The sequence below is a fragment of the Melitaea cinxia genome, chromosome 27 (genome assembly GCF_905220565.1).
Source record: "Melitaea cinxia chromosome 27, ilMelCinx1.1, whole genome shotgun sequence".
In the NCBI taxonomy this organism is placed as follows: domain Eukaryota; kingdom Metazoa; phylum Arthropoda; class Insecta; order Lepidoptera; family Nymphalidae; genus Melitaea; species Melitaea cinxia.
The window spans coordinates 10,933,808-10,955,189 of record NC_059420.1 but is presented as its reverse complement, the minus strand read 5'-3'; the positions used below and the strand labels follow the sequence as shown (position 1 = coordinate 10,955,189).

At 33.4% G+C, this 21,382-nt stretch overlaps 1 protein-coding gene and 1 non-coding gene across 2 annotated transcripts; both read right to left on the bottom strand.

The window, feature by feature from the left end:
* Positions 1-426: 426 nt before the first annotated feature.
* Positions 427-20,146, bottom strand: LOC123666673 (glutamate receptor ionotropic, kainate 5). Its single transcript, XM_045600741.1, has 18 exons — positions 20,056-20,146; positions 19,110-19,256; positions 18,819-19,022; positions 17,146-17,312; positions 16,088-16,264; positions 15,080-15,273; positions 13,721-13,880; positions 13,265-13,381; positions 9,729-9,833; positions 8,935-9,034; positions 8,098-8,275; positions 7,578-7,761; positions 5,139-5,260; positions 3,749-3,861; positions 2,609-2,699; positions 1,947-2,108; positions 1,508-1,581; positions 427-916 (listed from the first exon to the last, which is right to left on the bottom strand). Exons 1-18 carry the CDS (start codon positions 20,132-20,134, stop codon positions 609-611), a joined length of 2,682 nt encoding a protein of 893 aa, XP_045456697.1. The 5' UTR covers positions 20,135-20,146; the 3' UTR covers positions 427-608.
* On the bottom strand, positions 5,800-5,881 carry Trnas-cga. Its single transcript has one exon. It is a non-coding gene; the product is annotated as a tRNA-Ser (tRNA).
* Positions 20,147-21,382: the final 1,236 nt, after the last annotated feature.

Sequence of the window (21,382 nt, the reverse complement as noted above, 5' to 3'; positions counted from 1 at the left end):
TGGTGAAATTACAAATTTTTTTTTTTTTTTTTGTATATAGCTTTGTAATTTAGTATTAGGATCGAATATTGTTGTATTTTATCTATGTAAGCAATGTTTGTTACCAATAAAATTTATTTTATTTTATTTATATCTACTGATTAATTATTATGATTTTAAAGTAATAAAAAATACTACTATATACTCTAGATTTAATTTTTTTTTTACGCGCGACATACTCATTATATAACTCAAAATGTACTTATTTGATCGCAATTAAATTTAAATAGGACCAAACGACACACACCACCTTTCGATTAAAACAAAAATCATCGAATCTGCCCAGTCAAAAGTTCTGAAGTAACATGCATTTTTTTAAAAATAGTCTAAAAAATAAAAAAATTGAGAACCTCTTTCATTTTTAGAAGTCAGTTAATAAAACTGCAGTTATTAAAATCTATTTATTACTTCTAATAAACAATATTCACATGATACATCTATCTCTAAATACATACATACTGTGTTAAATGCTAATTAAAAACTTAGGTGCAAGCATAAACTTACATACTTTGATATTTAAGGGAAAAAATAAGCATCGATAAACTTTTAGCCAAAAAAAATAAACTTATTTACGGCCTGTATGTGCTTCTAGGATAAACGCTAATATATGATATGCCTTTATCGGCCGGCTTGAAATGTTCGCCAATTGTAACATTCTTAACAATGTTATTCTTCTTATTCCTTCTTCGCAATTTAGTGAGACTTTCCGCCACCTTCTTAGTCCTCTTCTTGGGTTCGACAAACGCTTCTCTTTTCTCAACGGTCGCGTCTACATTCTGTACTTTATTCCTTTGTTTTCTCTTGTAGTAGAAAACTTCCCAGGCCAGCGTTATCATCGCTAGTCCTAAACCGAATAATGTTGCTATAAAAACTCCTCCTGTAAAATATAAATACATTTTAATAATATATTCATTCTTATATACCAAAACACAGACATACACAGAAGAAAAATAAAAAAAAAACTCTTAAGAATCGATTTTCATATAAGGTATGGTAAGTGTGGAGAAAAAATATGAGGAGTGAAATCTACTAAGCGAAAGACCTCGTTACGTTTCTCTTAACGCCATCTATTGGAAAGATAAATTACTAAGAAAATGTCGTCGTCTATCGGAACCCTATTGGATTTCGACGATGACGATTTCTACTAACGCCATCGATCGATCGATAGATGGCGTTATTTGATTCGAATAAATTTGTATAATTGTATTAATCTTTTTCTTAGATTAGTAACCTAGTAAGCCTTATCGTGCCTATTTAGACAGTCGATCTGAAAGAGTAAACTCCAATCATGAGTCGGAGCTGACACACACTTTTTTCTTAAATATGTCGAGTTTTTTTTTTTTAATTTATTTGTAGTATTATTTTTGTAAATGACATTATTTTGACTTTCGTTAAGTGTGTATAACCTTATGACGAAATAAATGTTTTCATTTCATTTCATTTCTGTCCTAATATTTTATCCACATACCCAAACTCTCTAAAGTAATGCCTTCCGATTCGTCCGCATCCGGACAAGCTTGCCGCGCTGATTCGTTCCAGTACCTGTTGATTATAATTTGTATTAAAATATTTTTCATTATTACAATTAAACAGGACATAGGCACATAGAAATAAAGTGAAATCTTCAATTGCAAATAGAACATCAAGTTCCATAGTAATAAAATGTATAAGATGTTGCGTTTGCCTTGAAATATAATTTAATTGGATATCTGCATTTGAAAATGTGGAGTATTTCTTTCTTTTCCTCGCATTTACTTTGTATTTGTTAATTAGCGAATTGGATTTAAAAATTATTTATTGTTATAGTATCCGCATAGCTAGCTGTTTATAACTTTTCAATACTGACAAGTCTTTTAGGTACCTACTATTAAATAGTTAAGTAACTATTAATTTCTACTACTACTTACTTCGAAGCCAGCTGTTCCAAAAAACGCTCCTTCTGCAGATCCAGGAGAGTCCGTGAAAGGTCCTCCTGCAGCCTCGAACCTTGCTGTACAGCAATAGCATAGGGTTGTTCTGCAAATACCTCGCCTACTTCTGTTAGGTTACAGTTGCGTGTTATTTCGTATCTGTGGAGAAATGTTACGATGTAGCCAAAACACCAATTTTTTTTAAAGCTCAAACAAATTACATGCTTAATTTTGTATAGCTAGCACGTACTTTGCGGCTGTAATGGTGCATTCATTTATCATCAATCAATTTTCTATAAATTATTATAATAATTTTAACTACCCCGTTGGCGCAATTTGTAGTGCTTTCTGCTCCGCGGGCTGTGGGTTCGATTTCCGCCTGAGTCTAGGTGTAACATTCGTATTTATGTATTTATATTTGTATTATTTCCATATATATTCATTAAAAAAAATTTTGCTATAACAGTCGGCTGTTACCTATAGCATTAAGTTACTTAGGTACTGTAGGAACAGACGACCGTGTGTTTATGTTATAGGATATAAAATATATATAATTATGTATAAAATAAATACAAAAAAATATTAAAAATAAATTATTTATAAAAAAATCAGCTAAAAGTACAATGATAAAAACAAATAATTTCCCAATTCGGCCTTACTTTATTTCAGCTGAATCATGTATGAAAGCGAAATCTGCTTCCGCGTGTTCATTTACTTGCTCAAAACCAGTCTTCGCGTCTGGAACTGGTCCTAGAGACAGTAAGCTATGATAAGTACCAATTATGCTTATACTTATTTTACAACTAAGGCGGCAATAAAGCTTTCGATCTGCGTAATGATAAGTTACTTTGGACTATGGACACCTCCCTGCTGAAAGTTCTAAATAAATCCAAATAAAAACGATAATTAGTGGGAAGTTATTGTAAACAATTGTGTGTTTGAAACAGGGGTTCCAAATACTTTATTTAAATTTGATACGCTAAAATACAATCTTTATCTGGGCATTTTTCGATCCAGATAGATCTATCAGGATCCCCAATGGAACTTAACATTTTATATCAGAGTTTTTCCACAGGGCTGTCTGACCGATACTTATAGTAAATGACAATATTATTCGACTATGATATTCTGAGTGCCTAGTGCGAGTTTTGTTCACAGAAACATGACAGAAACGCATTTATACGTGAAGATTATTTTGTATGGGAATTTAAACAGTGCAGCCTAGACGATAAAGAATAGTATACAATACAATCGATACAGAGTCATCTAGCGGCAAACGCGAGAACTAGGTTGAAATCCCGAATTTCCCATACAAAATGAAGTTAAAAACGCCCGTTATTGCGAGACGGATTAAACAAAACTCGCACTAGGCACTCTGTAAAGTTTAAGTACTTCCTCGGTCGAACTGTTTTAGACATTTAACAATATATATTTTCTGTCGTGTTCTAGCTTATATAAGTATATTTTTTATCCCAAATTAAGAAACAAAAATAATAAAGTTTTGAATTAGACGATTTGGCCCGTAATATCCCACTGCTGGGAATAGGCTTCTTTGGATTGGAGTGGACATTGCTCCACTGCGGGATGGCGGATATGTTCCCTACTATGAGTAACGATCGCTATTAGGTATTTATGATAACAACCGGGACCAACGGCTTAGCGTGCTCTCCGAGGCACGATGGGTAGTCCCACAAAGACAGACAACCAAACCGCAAATAAATATTTGTACAAATACAAATATCCAGCCCTAGGGCCAAACGACAAACTTCAACAGTTATATTTAGTTAGAAAATATTTACCAGAGGCATTGATAGCTAACAGGATGTGGCCGTATTGCTCCCTGATCGGGTAATCCCAGACCCGATACTGCGCCTGGTCTGACGTCGCGTTGAGAGTGATCTCCTTCCAGACCCTGATTTCAAAAATAATTGTAATACATTAGTAATTCTATACAAAAGAATTTCTAAGTTAATTACTACTGTTTTTTTACATTTGAATAATTAAACGAAGCTGTCAATTTCGACTACACTGATCAATCTCCGTTGTGTGTGTGTGTGTGTGTGTATGTGTGTGTGTATGTGTCTGCCTGTGTGTGTGTGTGTGTGTGTGTGTGTGTGTGCATGTGTTTTTTAGCAATATTGCTAAACCAAATGATTATAATTTTATTTTATTTTTTATTTATTTATTCTTAAAGTACCTATACCAAAATACAGACACATATAAAGAAAGATACAATACAAGATGTACAAAGGCGATCTAATCGCTAAATAGCGATTTCTTCCAGATAACCTTTAGGCACTGGATAGGATCATAGTAGTAGAAAATAAATAAATAAAATAAATAAATAAACCATCTGAATGTATATTAAAAAATGTACGTGGTTGTTTTACGCAACTATGTTTCTAAATGTAGATAGCGTAAAATCGACTAAATTATATAGTCCTAAATAATAAGGCCAAGGGACATTTTTTAATCTGTATATTGGTATAAAAAAAAAACAAATATTTCGAAATAATCTTTACTTGTCTATTCTGTACATTTTATTGTACAACAAGAGTATCAAACATGCTTACGGTCCGTCTGATAGTAAGCCACCAGTACACCCTAACCCTTTCCCCAGGACCTTTTGCTCCCTTAATCATCACAGGAACCAAATACTGCTTAAGAGCTGCATTATTTGTACAGAAAAATAATGCTATATTTTTTTTTCTTTTATATAGGAACAAACAGTTGTATACAATGTAAAAAAAATACATATATGATAATAATTTTAAACCTATAGTTCCCTGAATTTCCATACAAAATAAAAAAATTAAAATATGAAACTTCTACAGCTAGATACTTACATTTTTAAGAGAAGAAAATATTTTATTCATTCAATACTCTAATTAGATCTTTTTAAAGATTTTTTTACTCATACCAAATACCAAAAAAATAATCTTCTAAATCTAAATAAAAATAATCTTTTGTAAGGTTGTGATATAAGATAGTTTTAGCTGTGCCGTACCTCAATCAGATCAGTCAAATCAAGCCAGATCTACATTTTGATATAATTCTATTTGTATTTTTTCTCTCTCTCTCTCTGTCTCTATCTCTCCCTCTCCCTCTTGCTTCCTCTCTCTCTTTATCTATGAAAACATACCAATAGGTTCAAATGAAATATCTCATCAGAGAAACTAATATTCTCACCTGTAAAGCGTGTCTTCCGCGAACTTCATGTTGATGAAGTACTGATGTATCGACGAACTCTCGACTACGGTGTAGTTGATACGAGACTGCCTCGCCAATTGTTCCAGTGAGGATACGGGCGTCTAGGTTAATTTGACACCGAATTAAATTACTTTAAAATGTTGTTGAGAGAGAGTGTTACGAAAAATGTGATTGGAAAAGGCGAATAGAGCAAGAGAGAGGTGTGATCACACGTTTACATTCTCTCTTACTGTCCTAACCAGTTACGTTTCGTATATCTAAAACACAGTGCAGGTCTATTGTGCCGGCCTATTGCTAAATAAGCTTCACTTCAGTCGTGTGGTCTAAAGCACACTCGTTAATTTTTTTTTAACAGAAAATAATTATTATTCATTGGACACCAATAGCAATTAAAACATGTAAATCGGATTTTTATTTTATTTTATTTTTTGAAAACTCAGTCTGTTAAATTTCTATACATTGATTATTTATTTGAACAAAATACCTCTTCGTATAACTAACGAGGCACATCTTACGAGAAATGATCATTTTAAAAGTTTTACCTTTACCGTATCAAATCAGACTAAATTATAATTTAATATTTTAAGACCAAAAAAGTTATTTTAAATTATCAGAAAATGGCGATAAAAGTTTAAAATATCGCAGCCGGTAGGATTCGAACCTACGCTCCCAGAGGGAATCTGATTTCGAGTCAGACGCCTTAACCACTCGGCCACGACTGCGTCGTATATACAGTACAAAACACTTTTTACCACTGACAGTTTTAGAGAGCCTTAAAAATATACATTACTAGCTGTACCCTAAGCCCGTTGCTACGGTTTTTTTTTTTTGGTCGAACCAACTCAGAACCTTTGTTAGCTCATGCACAACACTTTGCTGATAATCATGACATGATCAAATGCATAGTTTACGATTCTATAAAGGACATATAGACAAACATTCATTTTTATATATATATAGATATAGTTCTTTTGGGATGATTTTCCCATTAAAATTTTCATTTCGTTTTATTTCTTTTTTAATGTGATGCAATACATTGTCATTTATCTTTGTATTAGAGAAATATACAATTGATTTCATTTTCTACTGTTAATTTAATTTGACTAGCCAGTTGGCGCAGTTTGCAGTCATCCTTCTGTTCCGCGGGTTACAGGTTTGATTCCCGCTTAAGTTGGGTGTAATGTTTATACTTATATATTTATATATGTATTATTTCTATGTATATTTATAAAAAATATATTTAGCTCTAACAGTCGGCTGTTACCTATAACACAAGCATCAAGTTGCTTACCATAGGAACAAACGACCGTGTGAGTTTGTTATAAGATATTTATTTACTTATAATTATATTTATTTTAATGTCTGTGAGTCGTGTCATTGCAACAAATAAATATTTCTTTCTGTTTCTTATAACCCCGATTCGTAAAAATTCTAAGATAATGACATCGTCTAATAGTATTCAACAATTTTCTTGACATCATTGACGCAAGCGCATTAGCATTTGCGATACTTCTGTGTTTTATTATTTATCTCTATCTATATAAATAAAAAAGAATCGCTTAATGAGTTGGTAATCGCAATACTCAAAAAACGGCCAGTTTGGCTAATGTTTTTAAAGGTTTTCAATTTACTTATTTGCTACTCTTATTGTATACAAAAGTATTTTATACATAACATTACAATGTTTAAAATCAAACAAGAACCTTGCAAGGGCAATTTTACATTTCAATATAATTATAACTTTTATCTATTTCAAAGTTACAAATTTAAATACGATTAGTGTTGTTTATTAATAAGTAACTTTTTTATTATTAGACTATTACAAACTATTTTTTTTTTATTTACAAACTTAAACTAAATCTAATAAAACACACAATCTATAGATACTAGTATTATAAATCTGAAAATTTTGTTCGTTTGTTTGTTTGAACGCGCTAATCTCAGGAACTACTGGTCCGATTTGAAAAATGATTTGATTGTTAGATAGCCCATTTATCGAGTAATATAATTTTTTAGTGTCTCTTTTTCCTTAAATTAACGTGGATGAAACCGCGGGGCACATCTAGTGGTTAATATAAGTAAATGAGCTACGTCATAAAAGTTAATAAAATAAAACTTGCACAATTCAGCAAAATCATTCTTGACTAAGTATCAATCTTAATGTTATGGCAATTAACTTTACTTATAAAAAAATTACGTATATATAATAATTAATCAAATTTTTCTCAATACTACACAGAAAAAAACTTTATAATTTTGATTACCTATATTATTTACATTAATTACTTTATAGAATCAGAAAATTTCAGAAGATGTAAACATTATTTCAACTTCACACGTTTAACAGTTCGCAAGACAAGCAACAGTCTGGATCGGCTAGTAATAAAGCTAGTAATAAAAAAAAAATTTATACGTTACCTGCATCCTTTCAACTGTGAGAAAAGCAGCTAAGTTAGCGGTAAACGTCGCTAACATGAGCACTACGAACAACCAGTAGGCAGCGACTAAGGTTCTCCCTGAAAGCGCTTTAGGCGCTTCACCTCCGCCTTGAGGGGTGAACGACGTTAAGGCGAACCAAAAACTCTCTTTTAAGGTAAACTCTCTAAAACAATTAAGTTGTCGTCAAATACAGTTAATATTAATTTCAGGCTATTGTTGTATATTATAAAATAACATAATTTTCAGACAATCGAAAAAAAAATTGAATTAATAATATGTTGCGCGAAAGACCTACCAATCAACCTGAAGACGTACAAAATAAAAACTAAAACGGCGTTGAGTAGGTTTCTACAATAATTATTATAAAAACCCCTTTTTTGTATGTAGGTATATCTAAAGTTCAAATATTTTAATTATTTATGATTTTTTGTGCTTTTAATCATTGTATTCCAAAGTGTTATACCAAAATAAATTCAACAAAAAAACTCTCTAAGCCCACCTGCACGGATAAGGGTACGCATCGGGGTTGTTCCTCGCGGAGTAGGGCGAGTACTTCTCTAGCAACCAGATCATGAACCCTGTCAGCAGAAGCGCCGCCACGATGCTGAGCCACACCTCCGTACGAAGTACCGTCATAAATTTGAAAAGAGATGTTTTGCGGATCGGCTTACGGATTACTGCCAATAAATAAAACATTTTAGTTTTTGAGTTAGGACAAAGCAGGATATACGATTCAGCCTGTAACATCCTCCTGTCGGGCATAAGTATCTTTCTTCTCTATTTTCCATGTAATTTCTTCATATGAATTTTTTAACCAAATGATTACTCTCAGAGTAATGTATTTTTATCGACATTGTAAATTTTAATTATTGTATTTTGATAAGATTGTATATTTCTAATTCTAAATTTTTCATTATTTTCTTCATTTGTCATACCTGTGTTTTTGCGTTTTTTTTATTTTGATTGACTTACTTGTGTCTGGAGCAAAGCTCTGTAAACCTGTATGTATGAAACAAATAAATGTAGGAGAAGGATTATGCGGGAAATATCCTGCACGAAATTAGGAACAGCCAGACTTAGGTTGTATCTTACAAAAGATCACAGTGAAATGTATCTGCTTTCAAGTAGTTTTGTATTCCTGTGCTGAGTACACCTTACTCTAGCTCCTGGGGAGAGTCGCAGTTGGAGCATTACGCTTGCAGTTCTTCTGATGTTGCAGATATCTACAGGCTACAGTACCACTTACCATCAGGTAAACTGTTCGCTTGTGTGCCATCTCTATAGTACGAAAAAGGAGTACTTTATTTAAAAAAAAAAAACAGTTTCAAACCCTTACCAATAAGAATGCCAGTCTGTTCGAAGTAGGGCGCCACGAAGTCTATAACTTCTTCTCTTTCAGCTGTCATCGTTAATGCGGCTACTGCTATATCTGTTTCCTGTTATAGATATTTAATGTCCTTAATAAGAGTTTGTAATTATAGAAAAACCTCCGCAACCAGGACTCTTTGTGCAACATTTTTGACTGTGAAATTGTTACAACTTTTACATTTATTATTAACGTAAGTATTTTAGTTAGATTCATAATTTAAGTCTATTTGCGTTAAAAAAATAGTGACTCATCGCTTTTTCTCAGCTTAGCCACGCTTTGACCATTTATACCGTAGTAAATAAGAACACCTGTCTGAAGGCTCTAGTTTGCTACGATATCATTTGTCAAGGGGCATGGCTAAGCTGAGTGACGATAAATCATAATTTTCTTAACGTGAATCAACTATAAAATCCAAATCATCTAAAATATTTTACGATTATTATAATTGAAAATTGTAAAGTACACCAAAGATTCATTGAAGGCACAGCAAGATCCGGGTCAAAATCTGGAGTAGTCCACCTGGGGAAGGACCTTCACTTACAGAAGATCACAGCTAAATAATACTAGTGTAACTATAACAGTAGTGTTGTTCTTCTGCGGTGTAAAAAAGGTGGCCAGAGCTCCTAAGGCGGAGGTAAGTTCGGTAACGCACTTGCGATGCTTCTGGTATTGCAGGCATCCATAACCGCTTACCATCAGGTGGGCTGTAAGCTTGTTTGCCGAACTAGTCGTTTAAATAGATAACGATCACAAATACTCACTCCAGTCATCAAATCTCCAACGATTCCATCCCAAGAGCCATTTGGTAATCTTTTACCGAACGTTCCAGATTTCGGGGTTACTATCTCGTAGTCGAAGCCCATTTCCTGGTCAAAAAATTTGTACTCTATATTTTTTTGTATTTTACTTCTCGAGAAAATATATAAGGCGCGCATAAAGAACAAAATTGCAATATTGCTGATATTCGCTTTTCAGCTCTTGGTAGTAGCACGATATAAAAATTAACCAGCATTTAAATACCAATACGAATAACAATGATTTATGTTTTGATTTCTATTTTAACTGCGCTGGCAGTTGCGAGTTTGATCCCCGCACATGACAAACTGTATCACATATATAAAAGCTGTATCACAGTTTATACTATTACGGCTGCCAACGTTAACTTGTATATGTTTCTGTTTAAAATGTGAATACTTAACGTACAAATTGTTTTGTTAAAAGGAGTGAATAAATAAATTATTATTATTATTATTATTATTATTATATTAATACGTATATTTTAGTGTTGATAAATGCACGTGTGTATGCGTGTTTATATAGAAATACTAGCTGTGCCCACGACTTTATCCGCGTGGAATTTAACAAAAAAAATATTATTCAGTTCGTAGTTACAAAATAAATAAAAATTTTAAATAAAAGCCTACGTTACTCCTCACTATGTCAGTTATCACATGGCTATCACTGGTAGTGAATGTCCCTTCAAAATCGGTCCATCCGTTTCAGAGAGTAGCCGGAACAAACAAACAGACAGCTAGACGGACAGACAGACAGACAAAATTGTAAAAAAGCTATTTTGGTATATGTACGGTACCATAATGTGCAATGTGCAATGTACCATGTACCATAATGCATTTAGTAAAAGCAGTTATTTTAATATTACAAACAGAGACTGCAATTTTATTTATTTGTATAGATAAAGTATGTTCATGTACATATTATCTAAAAGTATAGTGATCAAGCATATTCGTATGTTCAGGACATCAAAATTAATTAAATATAATTGTGTTTGCTCGCAAACGAAAAAAAAAACCGACTTCAATTACATCGACGAGTAATACAACGTAGATCGACGAAAAAATACTCAAGTAACTGCGCGTTATCAAAGATTACTCAAAAAGTAGTTATCAGATCTCAATGAAATTTATATGTGACCACATGACAAACATCAGCTTTCGATTAAATTAAAAATTATTAAAATCGGTACACCCAGTAAAAAGTTATTGCGAATTTTCTAGAATTTCCCTCGATTTGATTGATCTTTTTATTTTTTTTAGTTTTTACTATAGATTTATCATAAAATAATCTATATAATTTAATTAATTCTATATCTATCATAAATTAATCTAACATCTTTGATATAATTAAACAATAAAATAATAAAAAATAAAACTTAAAACTTTTTGAGAACTCGACAAGTAATTCATTTTTAACCGACTTCAAAAAAGGAGGAGGTTACTCAATTCGACCGTATATATATATATATATATTTTTTTTTATGTATGTTCGGAGATAACTTCTTCGTTTATGAACCGATTTGGATAATTCTTTTTTTGTTGGAAAGGAGATATTCATAGTTTGGTACCATGATAAGGAAACCAGGATCTGATGATAGGATCCCAGAGAAATCGAGGGAAACTTTCAAAAATTGTAAGGGTGACTAGTAAATTTAATCATGTTTTCATTAAGTACTATAAAGCACTACTATTTAATAAAGGTCTGGAGTCGATCTGATGATGGAGAAGAAAGATAGTCGAGGGAACTCTTCAACAATTTATAGCAGTTACCTGCTTTTTGAATTTAATTCGTTTCTATTGATGAGAACTTTGCACCTGTATAAGCTATAAGTGCCATTACAGTCTGATGATGGAGACAAAAGTTAGTCGAGGGAACTCTTTAACGATTTATAGCAATTACCTGCTGTTTGAACTTAATTCGTTTCTATTGATGAGAACTTTGCATATATATGAGTTATAAGTGCCATTTCAGTCTGATGATGGAGACGAAATATAGTCGAGGGTACTCTTCAACGACTTATAGCAATTACCTGCTGTTTGAACTTAATTCGTTTCTATTGATAAGAACTTTGCACCTATATGAGTTAAAAGTGCCACTAAAGTCTGATGATGGAGACGAAAGATAGTCGAGGGTACTCTTCAACGACTTATAGCAATTACCTGCTGTTTGAACTTAATTCATTTCTATTGATGAGAACTTTGCACCTATATGAGTTACAAGTGCCATTAAAGTCTGATGATGGAGACGAAAGATAGTCGAGGGAACTTTTCAACGTTTTATAGCAATTTACCTGTTGTGTGATCATCTGTGTCGCAGGACCAGGTTTGATGATGGAGCCCATAAACACTCGAGGGAATTTCTCAACAATTTACAGCAGTTACCTTTTGCTGTTTGACGACCGCTTTGATATAATGGTGCATGTGCCGTGTCGGCGGCGCCTAAACACCGACGGTCGCGGGTTCTATTCCCGCTCGGAGTGGATATTTATGTTTATACAAATATTTATTTTCGGTCTAGTTATTAATCCTTTGATTCTCCCAATCGAGCCTCGGAGAACACGCTAGGCTGTCAGTCCCGGTTGTTATTACCTGATCGCGAACTTTACTCATAGTATGTCGACGCGTTAGCGCAGCGGTCACAGCACCGGCTGTTGCGCTGGCGTTAGTGGGTTCAATCCCCGCGCACGACAGACATTTGTATTGGCCATATAGATGTTTGTCATGATCTGGGTGTTTGTGCTTGTGTATTGTGTATGTTTCCGAACCCCCGACATAAGAGAAAAAGCGTCCTTATAAATATAGCCGTCCTTATATATATAAGCCAGGTTGTTGTAGTAAATACTACAACAACCTGGCTACAATAACAAATACAAACAACACACACACACAACAAACAAGTACAAAAAATATTATTAGATGTGTCAAAACAATAACAGAATAATAACAGTATTCAACCTAATAGTCAATGAAACAAATTATGAAAGAAAACTGAATACAACTTACGAGTAGATACTAGAGTAGTTATTGTTTTACTTGGCACCGACTTCAAAATTAAAAAATATTTATTTAATCATTTCTGATTAACTAAATCAAAATACGAATTACTTTGTACTAAGTAAATTTATTTTTCACTTTTTAGTTTCCTTTTTGAAGTCGGTTTTTTTTTGTTAAAAATTATTCAATTTATTTTTTGGATTTCTTATTTTATTATCATAATTTAGTTTTCGAAGCCAAACTATTCTATTAAATAGTTTAGTAAGATTGCCGGTGTAGGATGGATGAGGATTGCGGAAAACCGGGATCTCTGGCGCGAACTTGGGGAGACCTATGTCCAGCAGTGGACTGCGATAGGCTGAAATAAAGTGTGAAGTAAAGGTTTATTAGCTCATTGAGCATAGCTTGGAGTGATCCTGCTTTTTTCTCTAGTGGTCGTAGACTCGATTCCCGCCCCTTATCTGCATGAATACTGTTTAGTATATTTATACTAAAAAGCATTTACTTACATCAGCAATTTTGTCAATTAGGTCTATACAGTAGCCTTCGTACAGAGGCTCGCCATTATCAGTGAATATCTGTTCGCCGGTCTCCAGGTCATATTTCGGTAACGTCCACGGTACTGCCTTTAAACAAAACTTTATCTTTCAAGATTTAAACATATTTTAGACAGTAGTCTTATACCGAAAACAATTTCACAAACCAACCTTTTATCCAAGTATTGTCAATGTAGAAAAATGTGTTTAAAAGCAATAAAGATAATGAACCATTTAAATTAAATCCTACCCATAATAAACCACGACTTTTTGAAATACATTGTTAAGTTAGTAATATTCTATCAAAGGAAAGCTATTTTATACATTTATAACACTTATTATAATAACCAAGAATGTCCTGGTTTTCCGTTAAAGTGATTCCTTTTTTATGAAAGTTCAATTTACTTTAAAAAAAGTATTTATACATACCGCAGATGTTCCGATCCTGAAGAAATTCCTCAAAGGATCTAAGATCACCCGCGGTAATAACTTGTACTCCTCACTAGCAGACCAGACTGCTACTCTCTGGAGACCATGTTCTGGTTTAAACGTGGATAAGATGAAACGAGACCGTAGGAAAAAACCATTTCTGTAAAATTTTCATATCTTTGCAGTTGCTAGATAACGCGTTGGAGCAACGGTCAGTACTGGTTTGTGGCATTTGCGTTGACGGTTACGGGTTCGATCCCGCACATAACAAACATTTGTATTGGCCATACAGATGTTTGCCATGGTCTGGTGTGTGCAGTTCTTATGGGTCTCCCCGCCGTGTCTTGGAGAGCACGTTAAGTCGTTGGGCCCGGTCGTTATCATGTACACGTAATAGCGATCGTTACTCATAGTAGGGAATATATCCGCCAACTCGCATTGGTGTAGCGTGGTGGATTCAGCTCCAATCCTTCTCCTACATGGGGAAAGAGGCCTATGTCCAGCAGTTTAATATTATAGACTGAAGCGTAATAAAAAAAAGTTATACACAAAATAATTATCTTCTTTATAACATAGGGTTTTATTTTGTTATTATAATAACTGACAATTTATTAAAAATGGCGTACGAACATCAGTATGAGCAAACGCGCGTCATTTTTTATCATTACTAAGTACTATATTACTTTTAATATATACACAAAGGTGGCACCTGATAGAATGCGGATACCGTACATTATGGATTCCTGCAATACCAAGAGCAATACAAGCTCGTTGCCGAGCCTCTCCCCAACCCTCCCCAGGTCTGGTCACCTAGCAAGAACTCTACCTTCACCCCCCCCTCGATCTTTTACTCACCACAGAATCAAAACACTACTTCTGACGCTACTGCTGACGCTAGACCATTTTCTTTGCCCTAAGGTTGCCTGGAAGAGATCGCTTTTTAGCGATAAGGCTTAGCTTTATACCTAATGAATGTATTGTTAATATTTTTCTTTCTTTGCTATGTATCATTTCTGTTTTTGGTGTACAATAAAGTGTTTTATTATTATTATTATAATTATTATTTAAGAGTAGTGTCATTTAGCTGTGATCTTCTGTAAGGTTAAAGTGCTTTCCCAGTCAGATAACCCTTCCTTAGTCTTTCCTACTGTGTTCTACCTAAGTATAAGCCGGATAGTCCCCATGAAGGAGAAGTCTGGCCTTTTCGCCGAGGCTAGCCGGTCGCTGGAGGGATCCTGTTGCCTTCAGATCCGGGACCCTCCAATTAAAGCGGCTGAAGGCTCCCGCAGCGGTTTGGTCGGTCCTACCTGAATATGCTATGTACTGTGCCCTATCTCAATGTGTACATCGTAATCCTACCTTTCAGAATCCCAAAAAAACAAAGTATCATTGTTAGTCGAGTCTTCTTCCAATATTTGATTGAATTTCTCTTTGGTTACGTTCATTTCACCATTCGGACTCTCGCAGTTGATGCTAACGAATTTATCGTTGTCTAATCTTAGTAATGTTTCCGCTACGTAATAAATCAAGTTATTGAGAATATATTGCTTTTTCTGGAAAAAAAAGTGAGTGATGAGTATAAATGTTCAGCTTTGTCTTTTTTCCAACGCTACTTTAATTTATAGCAATGGTAATTTTATTAAAAAAGCTGACTTCAATTACATCAACAAGTAACACAACGTAAGTAGACGAAAATAATTGACGACGCATTGGCGCAGCAGTAATAGCACTGGCTGTTGCGCTGGCGGTCGCGGGTTCGATTCCCGCTTACGAGAGACATTTGTATCGACCATATAGATATTAGTCGTGGTCTGGGCGTTGTATTTGTGTATTGTGTGTGCTTCCGGACCCCCGACACAGGAGAAAATCCAACCGGGGGTGTGTTGCCACCAATGCGTTCAGTGTGAAGCGTTTATTAATTAATTATTATTAATAACTAGCTGACCCGGCGAACTTCGTATCGCCTAACACAAACTTTATCGTATGGTATTAAAGTTCAAATTGACTTTTTAGTATTATCACAAATCTTTTGTATGGGAGTATAGAAAAGTGTTGTTTTTAGACTTTTTCAGGAAATTTAATTTTTTTTTTTTTAGAATTTTTCTCTCCGTAAGGACCATCCTCGTACTTCAAGGAACATTTTAAAAAAAGAATTAGCGAAATCGGTCCAGCCGTTCTCGAGTTTTGCGCTTAGCAACACATTTTGCGATTCATTTTTATATATAAGAAGATTGTTTGCTCGCAAATGAAAAAAAAACCAACTTCAATTACATCGACACGACATACAACGAATTTTAAATCATCTAGTTTTAAAACTCTTATAGCGTATAGTACAACATAAATACAGAGTAATCAAAATGAACCAACCGGCATACTCATAGCACAACTGCATCTTTCACTCAGACCTAGTAATTTGCAGCATTCCCCAATATCGGACTGCAGGATAAAAGTCGGGAGCACCAACATATCTGTGTCAACACTGCCGTAATCCGTTATTACCAAATTCCAGCGGTAACTTCTCTTGACAAGTTTTTCCTTAACAGCCTATAAAAATTTAACCAATCTTTTTTTTTAAATTATATTATGGGCGATGGCGAAAATTGCGCAGACGGAGGAGTATGAAATTTCGCACACTTATAGTTTATATAGAGAAAGAGTACAGAATGCTATTTTTTTATTATTTATGCATTAAAAAAAATACATAAAATCAATTTTAAAAAAACATTACACACACTGCCATGTAGTTGACACACACACGCATATATGCTCTTTTGTTTATTATTATAGAAGTAGTCTTTGAAAAACGAACCTTAATAATGTTCAAACTTATAATTTAAATTAATTAAGGTTGAATTTCGACCACTGGGAGACAACTAAGTATAAATAAATTGTCTAATTGGTCTAAAAGTGCCTAAACGAGTAAGCTTGATCTTCACTTATGCCAAATTAATGTCAAGGAATAGATACGATAACTTTTAAATGTATAAATTTAAGTATGTCTTCGGGCACAGTTTAATATCACATAGATTGACAGATAGACATAAGTTCTGGTATTTGTAGGTCTGTGATAATAATAGTAGGTCTATGAGTATAATAAATTGCTACAGGAATAGTTTTTTAGGCACAAATTAAATCAAACTGCTGGGTAACTGGCTGAGTCATTGATGAGTAACCTATTTTAGAAATAAGTCTTATATATTCGTGCATATTAATAGTCGCACATAGTCTTAATTAGATATATATTTGCAGATACACAGCACAAATTTTCTTAATATATAACCTATGCACTAAAATTTAAAGTCGGTATAAAATATGATCACTCCAATTCGAAGAACTAATACAACTATCAAACAGATATCGTATTTATTCACTAATTTAATGTTACCTCTGAAGTCAATTATTTCAAATGTAAACTTATAACATACCCTGTTATACGTCGCGGTGACAAAAGCGCTGGTTCCCATGATAATGTAGAAGCTCGGTTCAGGTCTCATATTTTTAAGTGCTTTCGCAGAATCTCTTGTTAAGCCAGCGTGCACCCACACACGGACGTGTGACCTACCCATAAGCTCGTACAGCGTTCTATCAACATCTGTTAAAACAAATTAATCTTATGTATAAAACTCTCGTGTCACAATGTTTGTTACAATATTCGTCCGAAACGGCTGGATTTTTATGGAATTTTGTGTGCATATCGGGTACGTCTGAGAATCGGCCAACATCTATTTTTCATACCCCTAAGTTATAGGGGGGATTAAGGGGGTTAATAACATATATGGCAAAACGACGCTTGCGAGGTCAGCTAGTAGTAATATAATGATATAAATGGTGTTTTACTCCTAACTGCGTTCCTTCAAATGAGATGTTCTGTAGGTGTTCCGTGTAGAAAAAAATTCTTAACCTTTTTAAAAAATTTTTTTTTTTTTTTTTTTTACTTTGTCTTAAAACCTATACGAGCTATTATGGCAGTGCTTCTGCATAACCGTCCAATACTATTTTTCTTAGCCCTAAAACTGTCGAAACAGCGAAACATTAATTCTATACGACTCAATCAAAGTAGCTTGTCTATTTAAACAAAATCAATTTATTTTATTTTAATCCCTTCTCCCACACGGAGAAAGAGGCCTATACTAGGCACTAGGATCATCGAAAGCACGTTGCTTACACTAAACCCTTACCCTGCTCATGAGTTCTGGTCACCTTACCACAGAAACGCGACACTATTTGAAACCAGTATTATTTATTCAATTAATCTATGAAATTGAGGTACCTCCTCAGTCGGGCTGCTCGAAATTTTAAGCAAGATAATCGCTAGTGACTATTAACATCGTCGGAACTTCAAAATCGCATTTTTTTGTTTATTTCATTAAACGTTCCCAAATAACCAAGTCTATCATCAGCTAAAGAGATTTTTTTTTATTTTATGGATATATTATTTAGTTGTGGTACTTCTGACAAATCAGTACCTATTAGTCTTAACCCATTAAAAATGTAACAAGTGACTTTTTTCATATTTACACATTAAATACCGGCTAGTAATAATATTAAACATAAATAGCCTGTACAGCATGACTTTAAAATTTCATGATCCTGCTTAAAATAAGTAAAAAGATACACGCAATTTACACTTTGAATCGCTCTTCTATAAAGTTGCTGTTTTTCACATCCGACGTTTTTAATAGTCGTGGGCGATTATATCCTGCTGTCCTCTACCTTAATAAATAACAACCAGACTGAACCACTGCTGTTCTAACCCTGCCTGTGTTGGTATAGACTGCTCATCTTTTGCGCCTTCGAATTAGGCAAAAACATTGTTTTTTATGTAAATGCTCTTAAAAGTTTTAAATTAAGAATGATTCCATAACATTTCAGACTAGTTTTTGACATAGTGTTGTAAGTTTAAGGTTTTACTGAAATTTTTTAAGATTTACGGTTGCTTTAACAATATATTTTATTATTACTCACTAACCACGCTTTTTTGTTATGTTGGTTGACAGGTCAAGTATGAGACCAGGCATTAATAGCTCTCATTGTTTTAATCTTTTGCTTATTTCCTGATAAATAAACTGTTAAACTTAAAGGGTCAAAAAATACAAACCAATCTCGCTCTCCAGTATTATAGCGGCGTCTGTAGCATTCCTCGATTCTAAGTAGCTATCCAGGGCTCCTATAAATTGCTGCGACCCTAGTAACGATCGAACCATTGGTACACCAGCTGAAGATGACACCTCTTCAGCCATCTCCCAAGGTGACCAGGACAGATCCATAATGATGGATACTCCTTTAGATAGGGATGAGCATACTAAAAATACGTTTAATTTTATTGTAAATGTATTTTTCTTCTTATATTTATTTCTATTAGAAAAGGCACAATTCTTTTAATCCTTACATCGTCTAAAGCTATCGTCTTCATTTTCTCTATCTAGCTGTATGATTTCATCAGTTATGGTCAGGCCTGGTTTTTTTTCCTCTGCTTGCTTTATTGCACTCCCAATTTGCTGAGGCAGGTCCGTTTCATAATTTTCCGTTATTATTACTAAAAGTGTGTACATATATGTATTTATTTATACAATAATTGTGTGTGTTCTGAACAAAAAGCGACTTCAATTAAAAACGAAATGTTATAGTACAATATACACTATTAAGTAAAACTCAAAAATTAAAATCGAAACTTACTCAAAAAAAGATCATCGAAATCAACGTAACCAGTAAAAAGTTATGAGGTGAGTTGATTTGAGAACCTCCTCCTTTTTGTCAAAGGCAGGTTAAAACAGCACTAGTGATTGCTATTTCTTTTAATCATCAACTACAACTACATCTAGCCGAGTAAGAATGTGTAATAATTGTAAATACTCCTAGGAAGGTATTGGGATACTTACTGGCTAATACTATGAAGGAAGAGAGAGAAAAGTAAAAATGTTTTAACTTGTAAATTATTATTTAGCATTGAAGTCTTGCCTGAAATGGTGCTCTTTAGAATATAAATAGTTTTGGAGTTAGTCTATTTCATCTATTTCCCTTTATATATCTAAATGTATGTAAGTTACGAATCAAAACATACCTAGAGTAAGTTTTCTTATAATGTAGCTCGACTTTACGACTTTATCGTTAACAATAAGTTATCCTTGTATTGCTTTGCAGAGATATTTTTTCTTAGGTAAATTTAATAATCTTTTCCATTTATTCATTTGTTTTATGATTACGATTGCCAAGTTAATTTAATATCTATCGATAAAAAAAATTCTTTCTTCTTTATTTCAACGGTCATAATTATTTTTGTCCTTCATACAAAAATAAGCATTACAAATAAATTTAGGCATAGAATAATTACTTACCAAATCTCAAACTAAGTTCTGTAACCACACAGCTTATATTTACGAAGATAATAATTAAGAACAGAACTTGTATCTCCATGTCTAATAATTCCTGCAAGATCTACAGTTGTTGCAATTACCCACTTTACTTAACAGGATCGCGGAGATGTATTCTTGCAGTAAATACGGTATTAATAACGTTAAGAAAATATAAAATAGGGTTCTTAATTTTTCAAACATTATTTAGCCTGTCATCATATTTGTTTTTAATTTAAAAGTGCGACGAAATTAAGTAACTGTACTACGTAGGTTTAATTTTATTGACTGAATATTATGCTGTCTACTCTTATAACGATGACAAAAGGCCTATTAAATTATTCATATTTCGAAGGGGTAAATCATGCTTAAACAAAGCTTTACTATTAGGCGTAACTGTTTGACATGCAAGTACAGTCGTAGAGAGTATCGACGTTTTTAGTTAGTTTTTTCCTTGTATGAGTTTGAACAATATTATCCAATTATCTGGTTAATATAACGGTTTTTTTAAATCCAAATGAGTTCGTTTAATTTCTTTAATATGCCTGTATCGGGAAACTGCATCCGTAGATACGTAGATAAACTTTATCTGATATTAAGTGATTATTGCTGGGTTATTATGTTATCTAATGCAACCATAATCTATCTTTCACTAAGTGCAACGGTGATTTTTGCATGTGGTGTTAGCCTTTAGATGGTTGTTGCACTTGTGCTATGTATTAATTATATTTAAATGTTAAATGTCTGTGAATCAGTGTAAACAACTGTTGGCTAACCTAATAAATAAAATAAAATAAATAAATAGATAGATACGCATATCTACTGGTAAGCGGTTACCGTAGCGTAGTTAGTTGACCTACGCCGAGTTGCACAAAAAGAAATTAAAATTTAAGTAGTGATTAAACTAATTTAACCGCAAGAATTGTATGAAATTCTTGTGATTAAATTAGTTTAATCTCTACTTAAATTTTAATTTTGTTTCGTGCAACTCGGCGCTAGTCGTATAAAAAAAGGATATACGTATAAAAATACATTGTGTGCAATTCCCACACAGTAGAAGTTTAACTTTTGCAAAGTAGTCTATAGTCCGTTGCGATTTGTTCTATCGACGATGATCATGGTCTCGTGAAAAAGGTCGTAAGTCCCATGCAAAACGCGTCGCTTGAGCAGTTATGTATTCTATCTCATTCTCTCCTATAACTCTAAGTGTTTTTTTATTTATCGTGAATTTTTCGTTTTATCGAGTTTCAAATCACTACGATTCTAAAAAAGTTTCACTTCAAAAAATAATCATTAAAATCGGTACAACCAA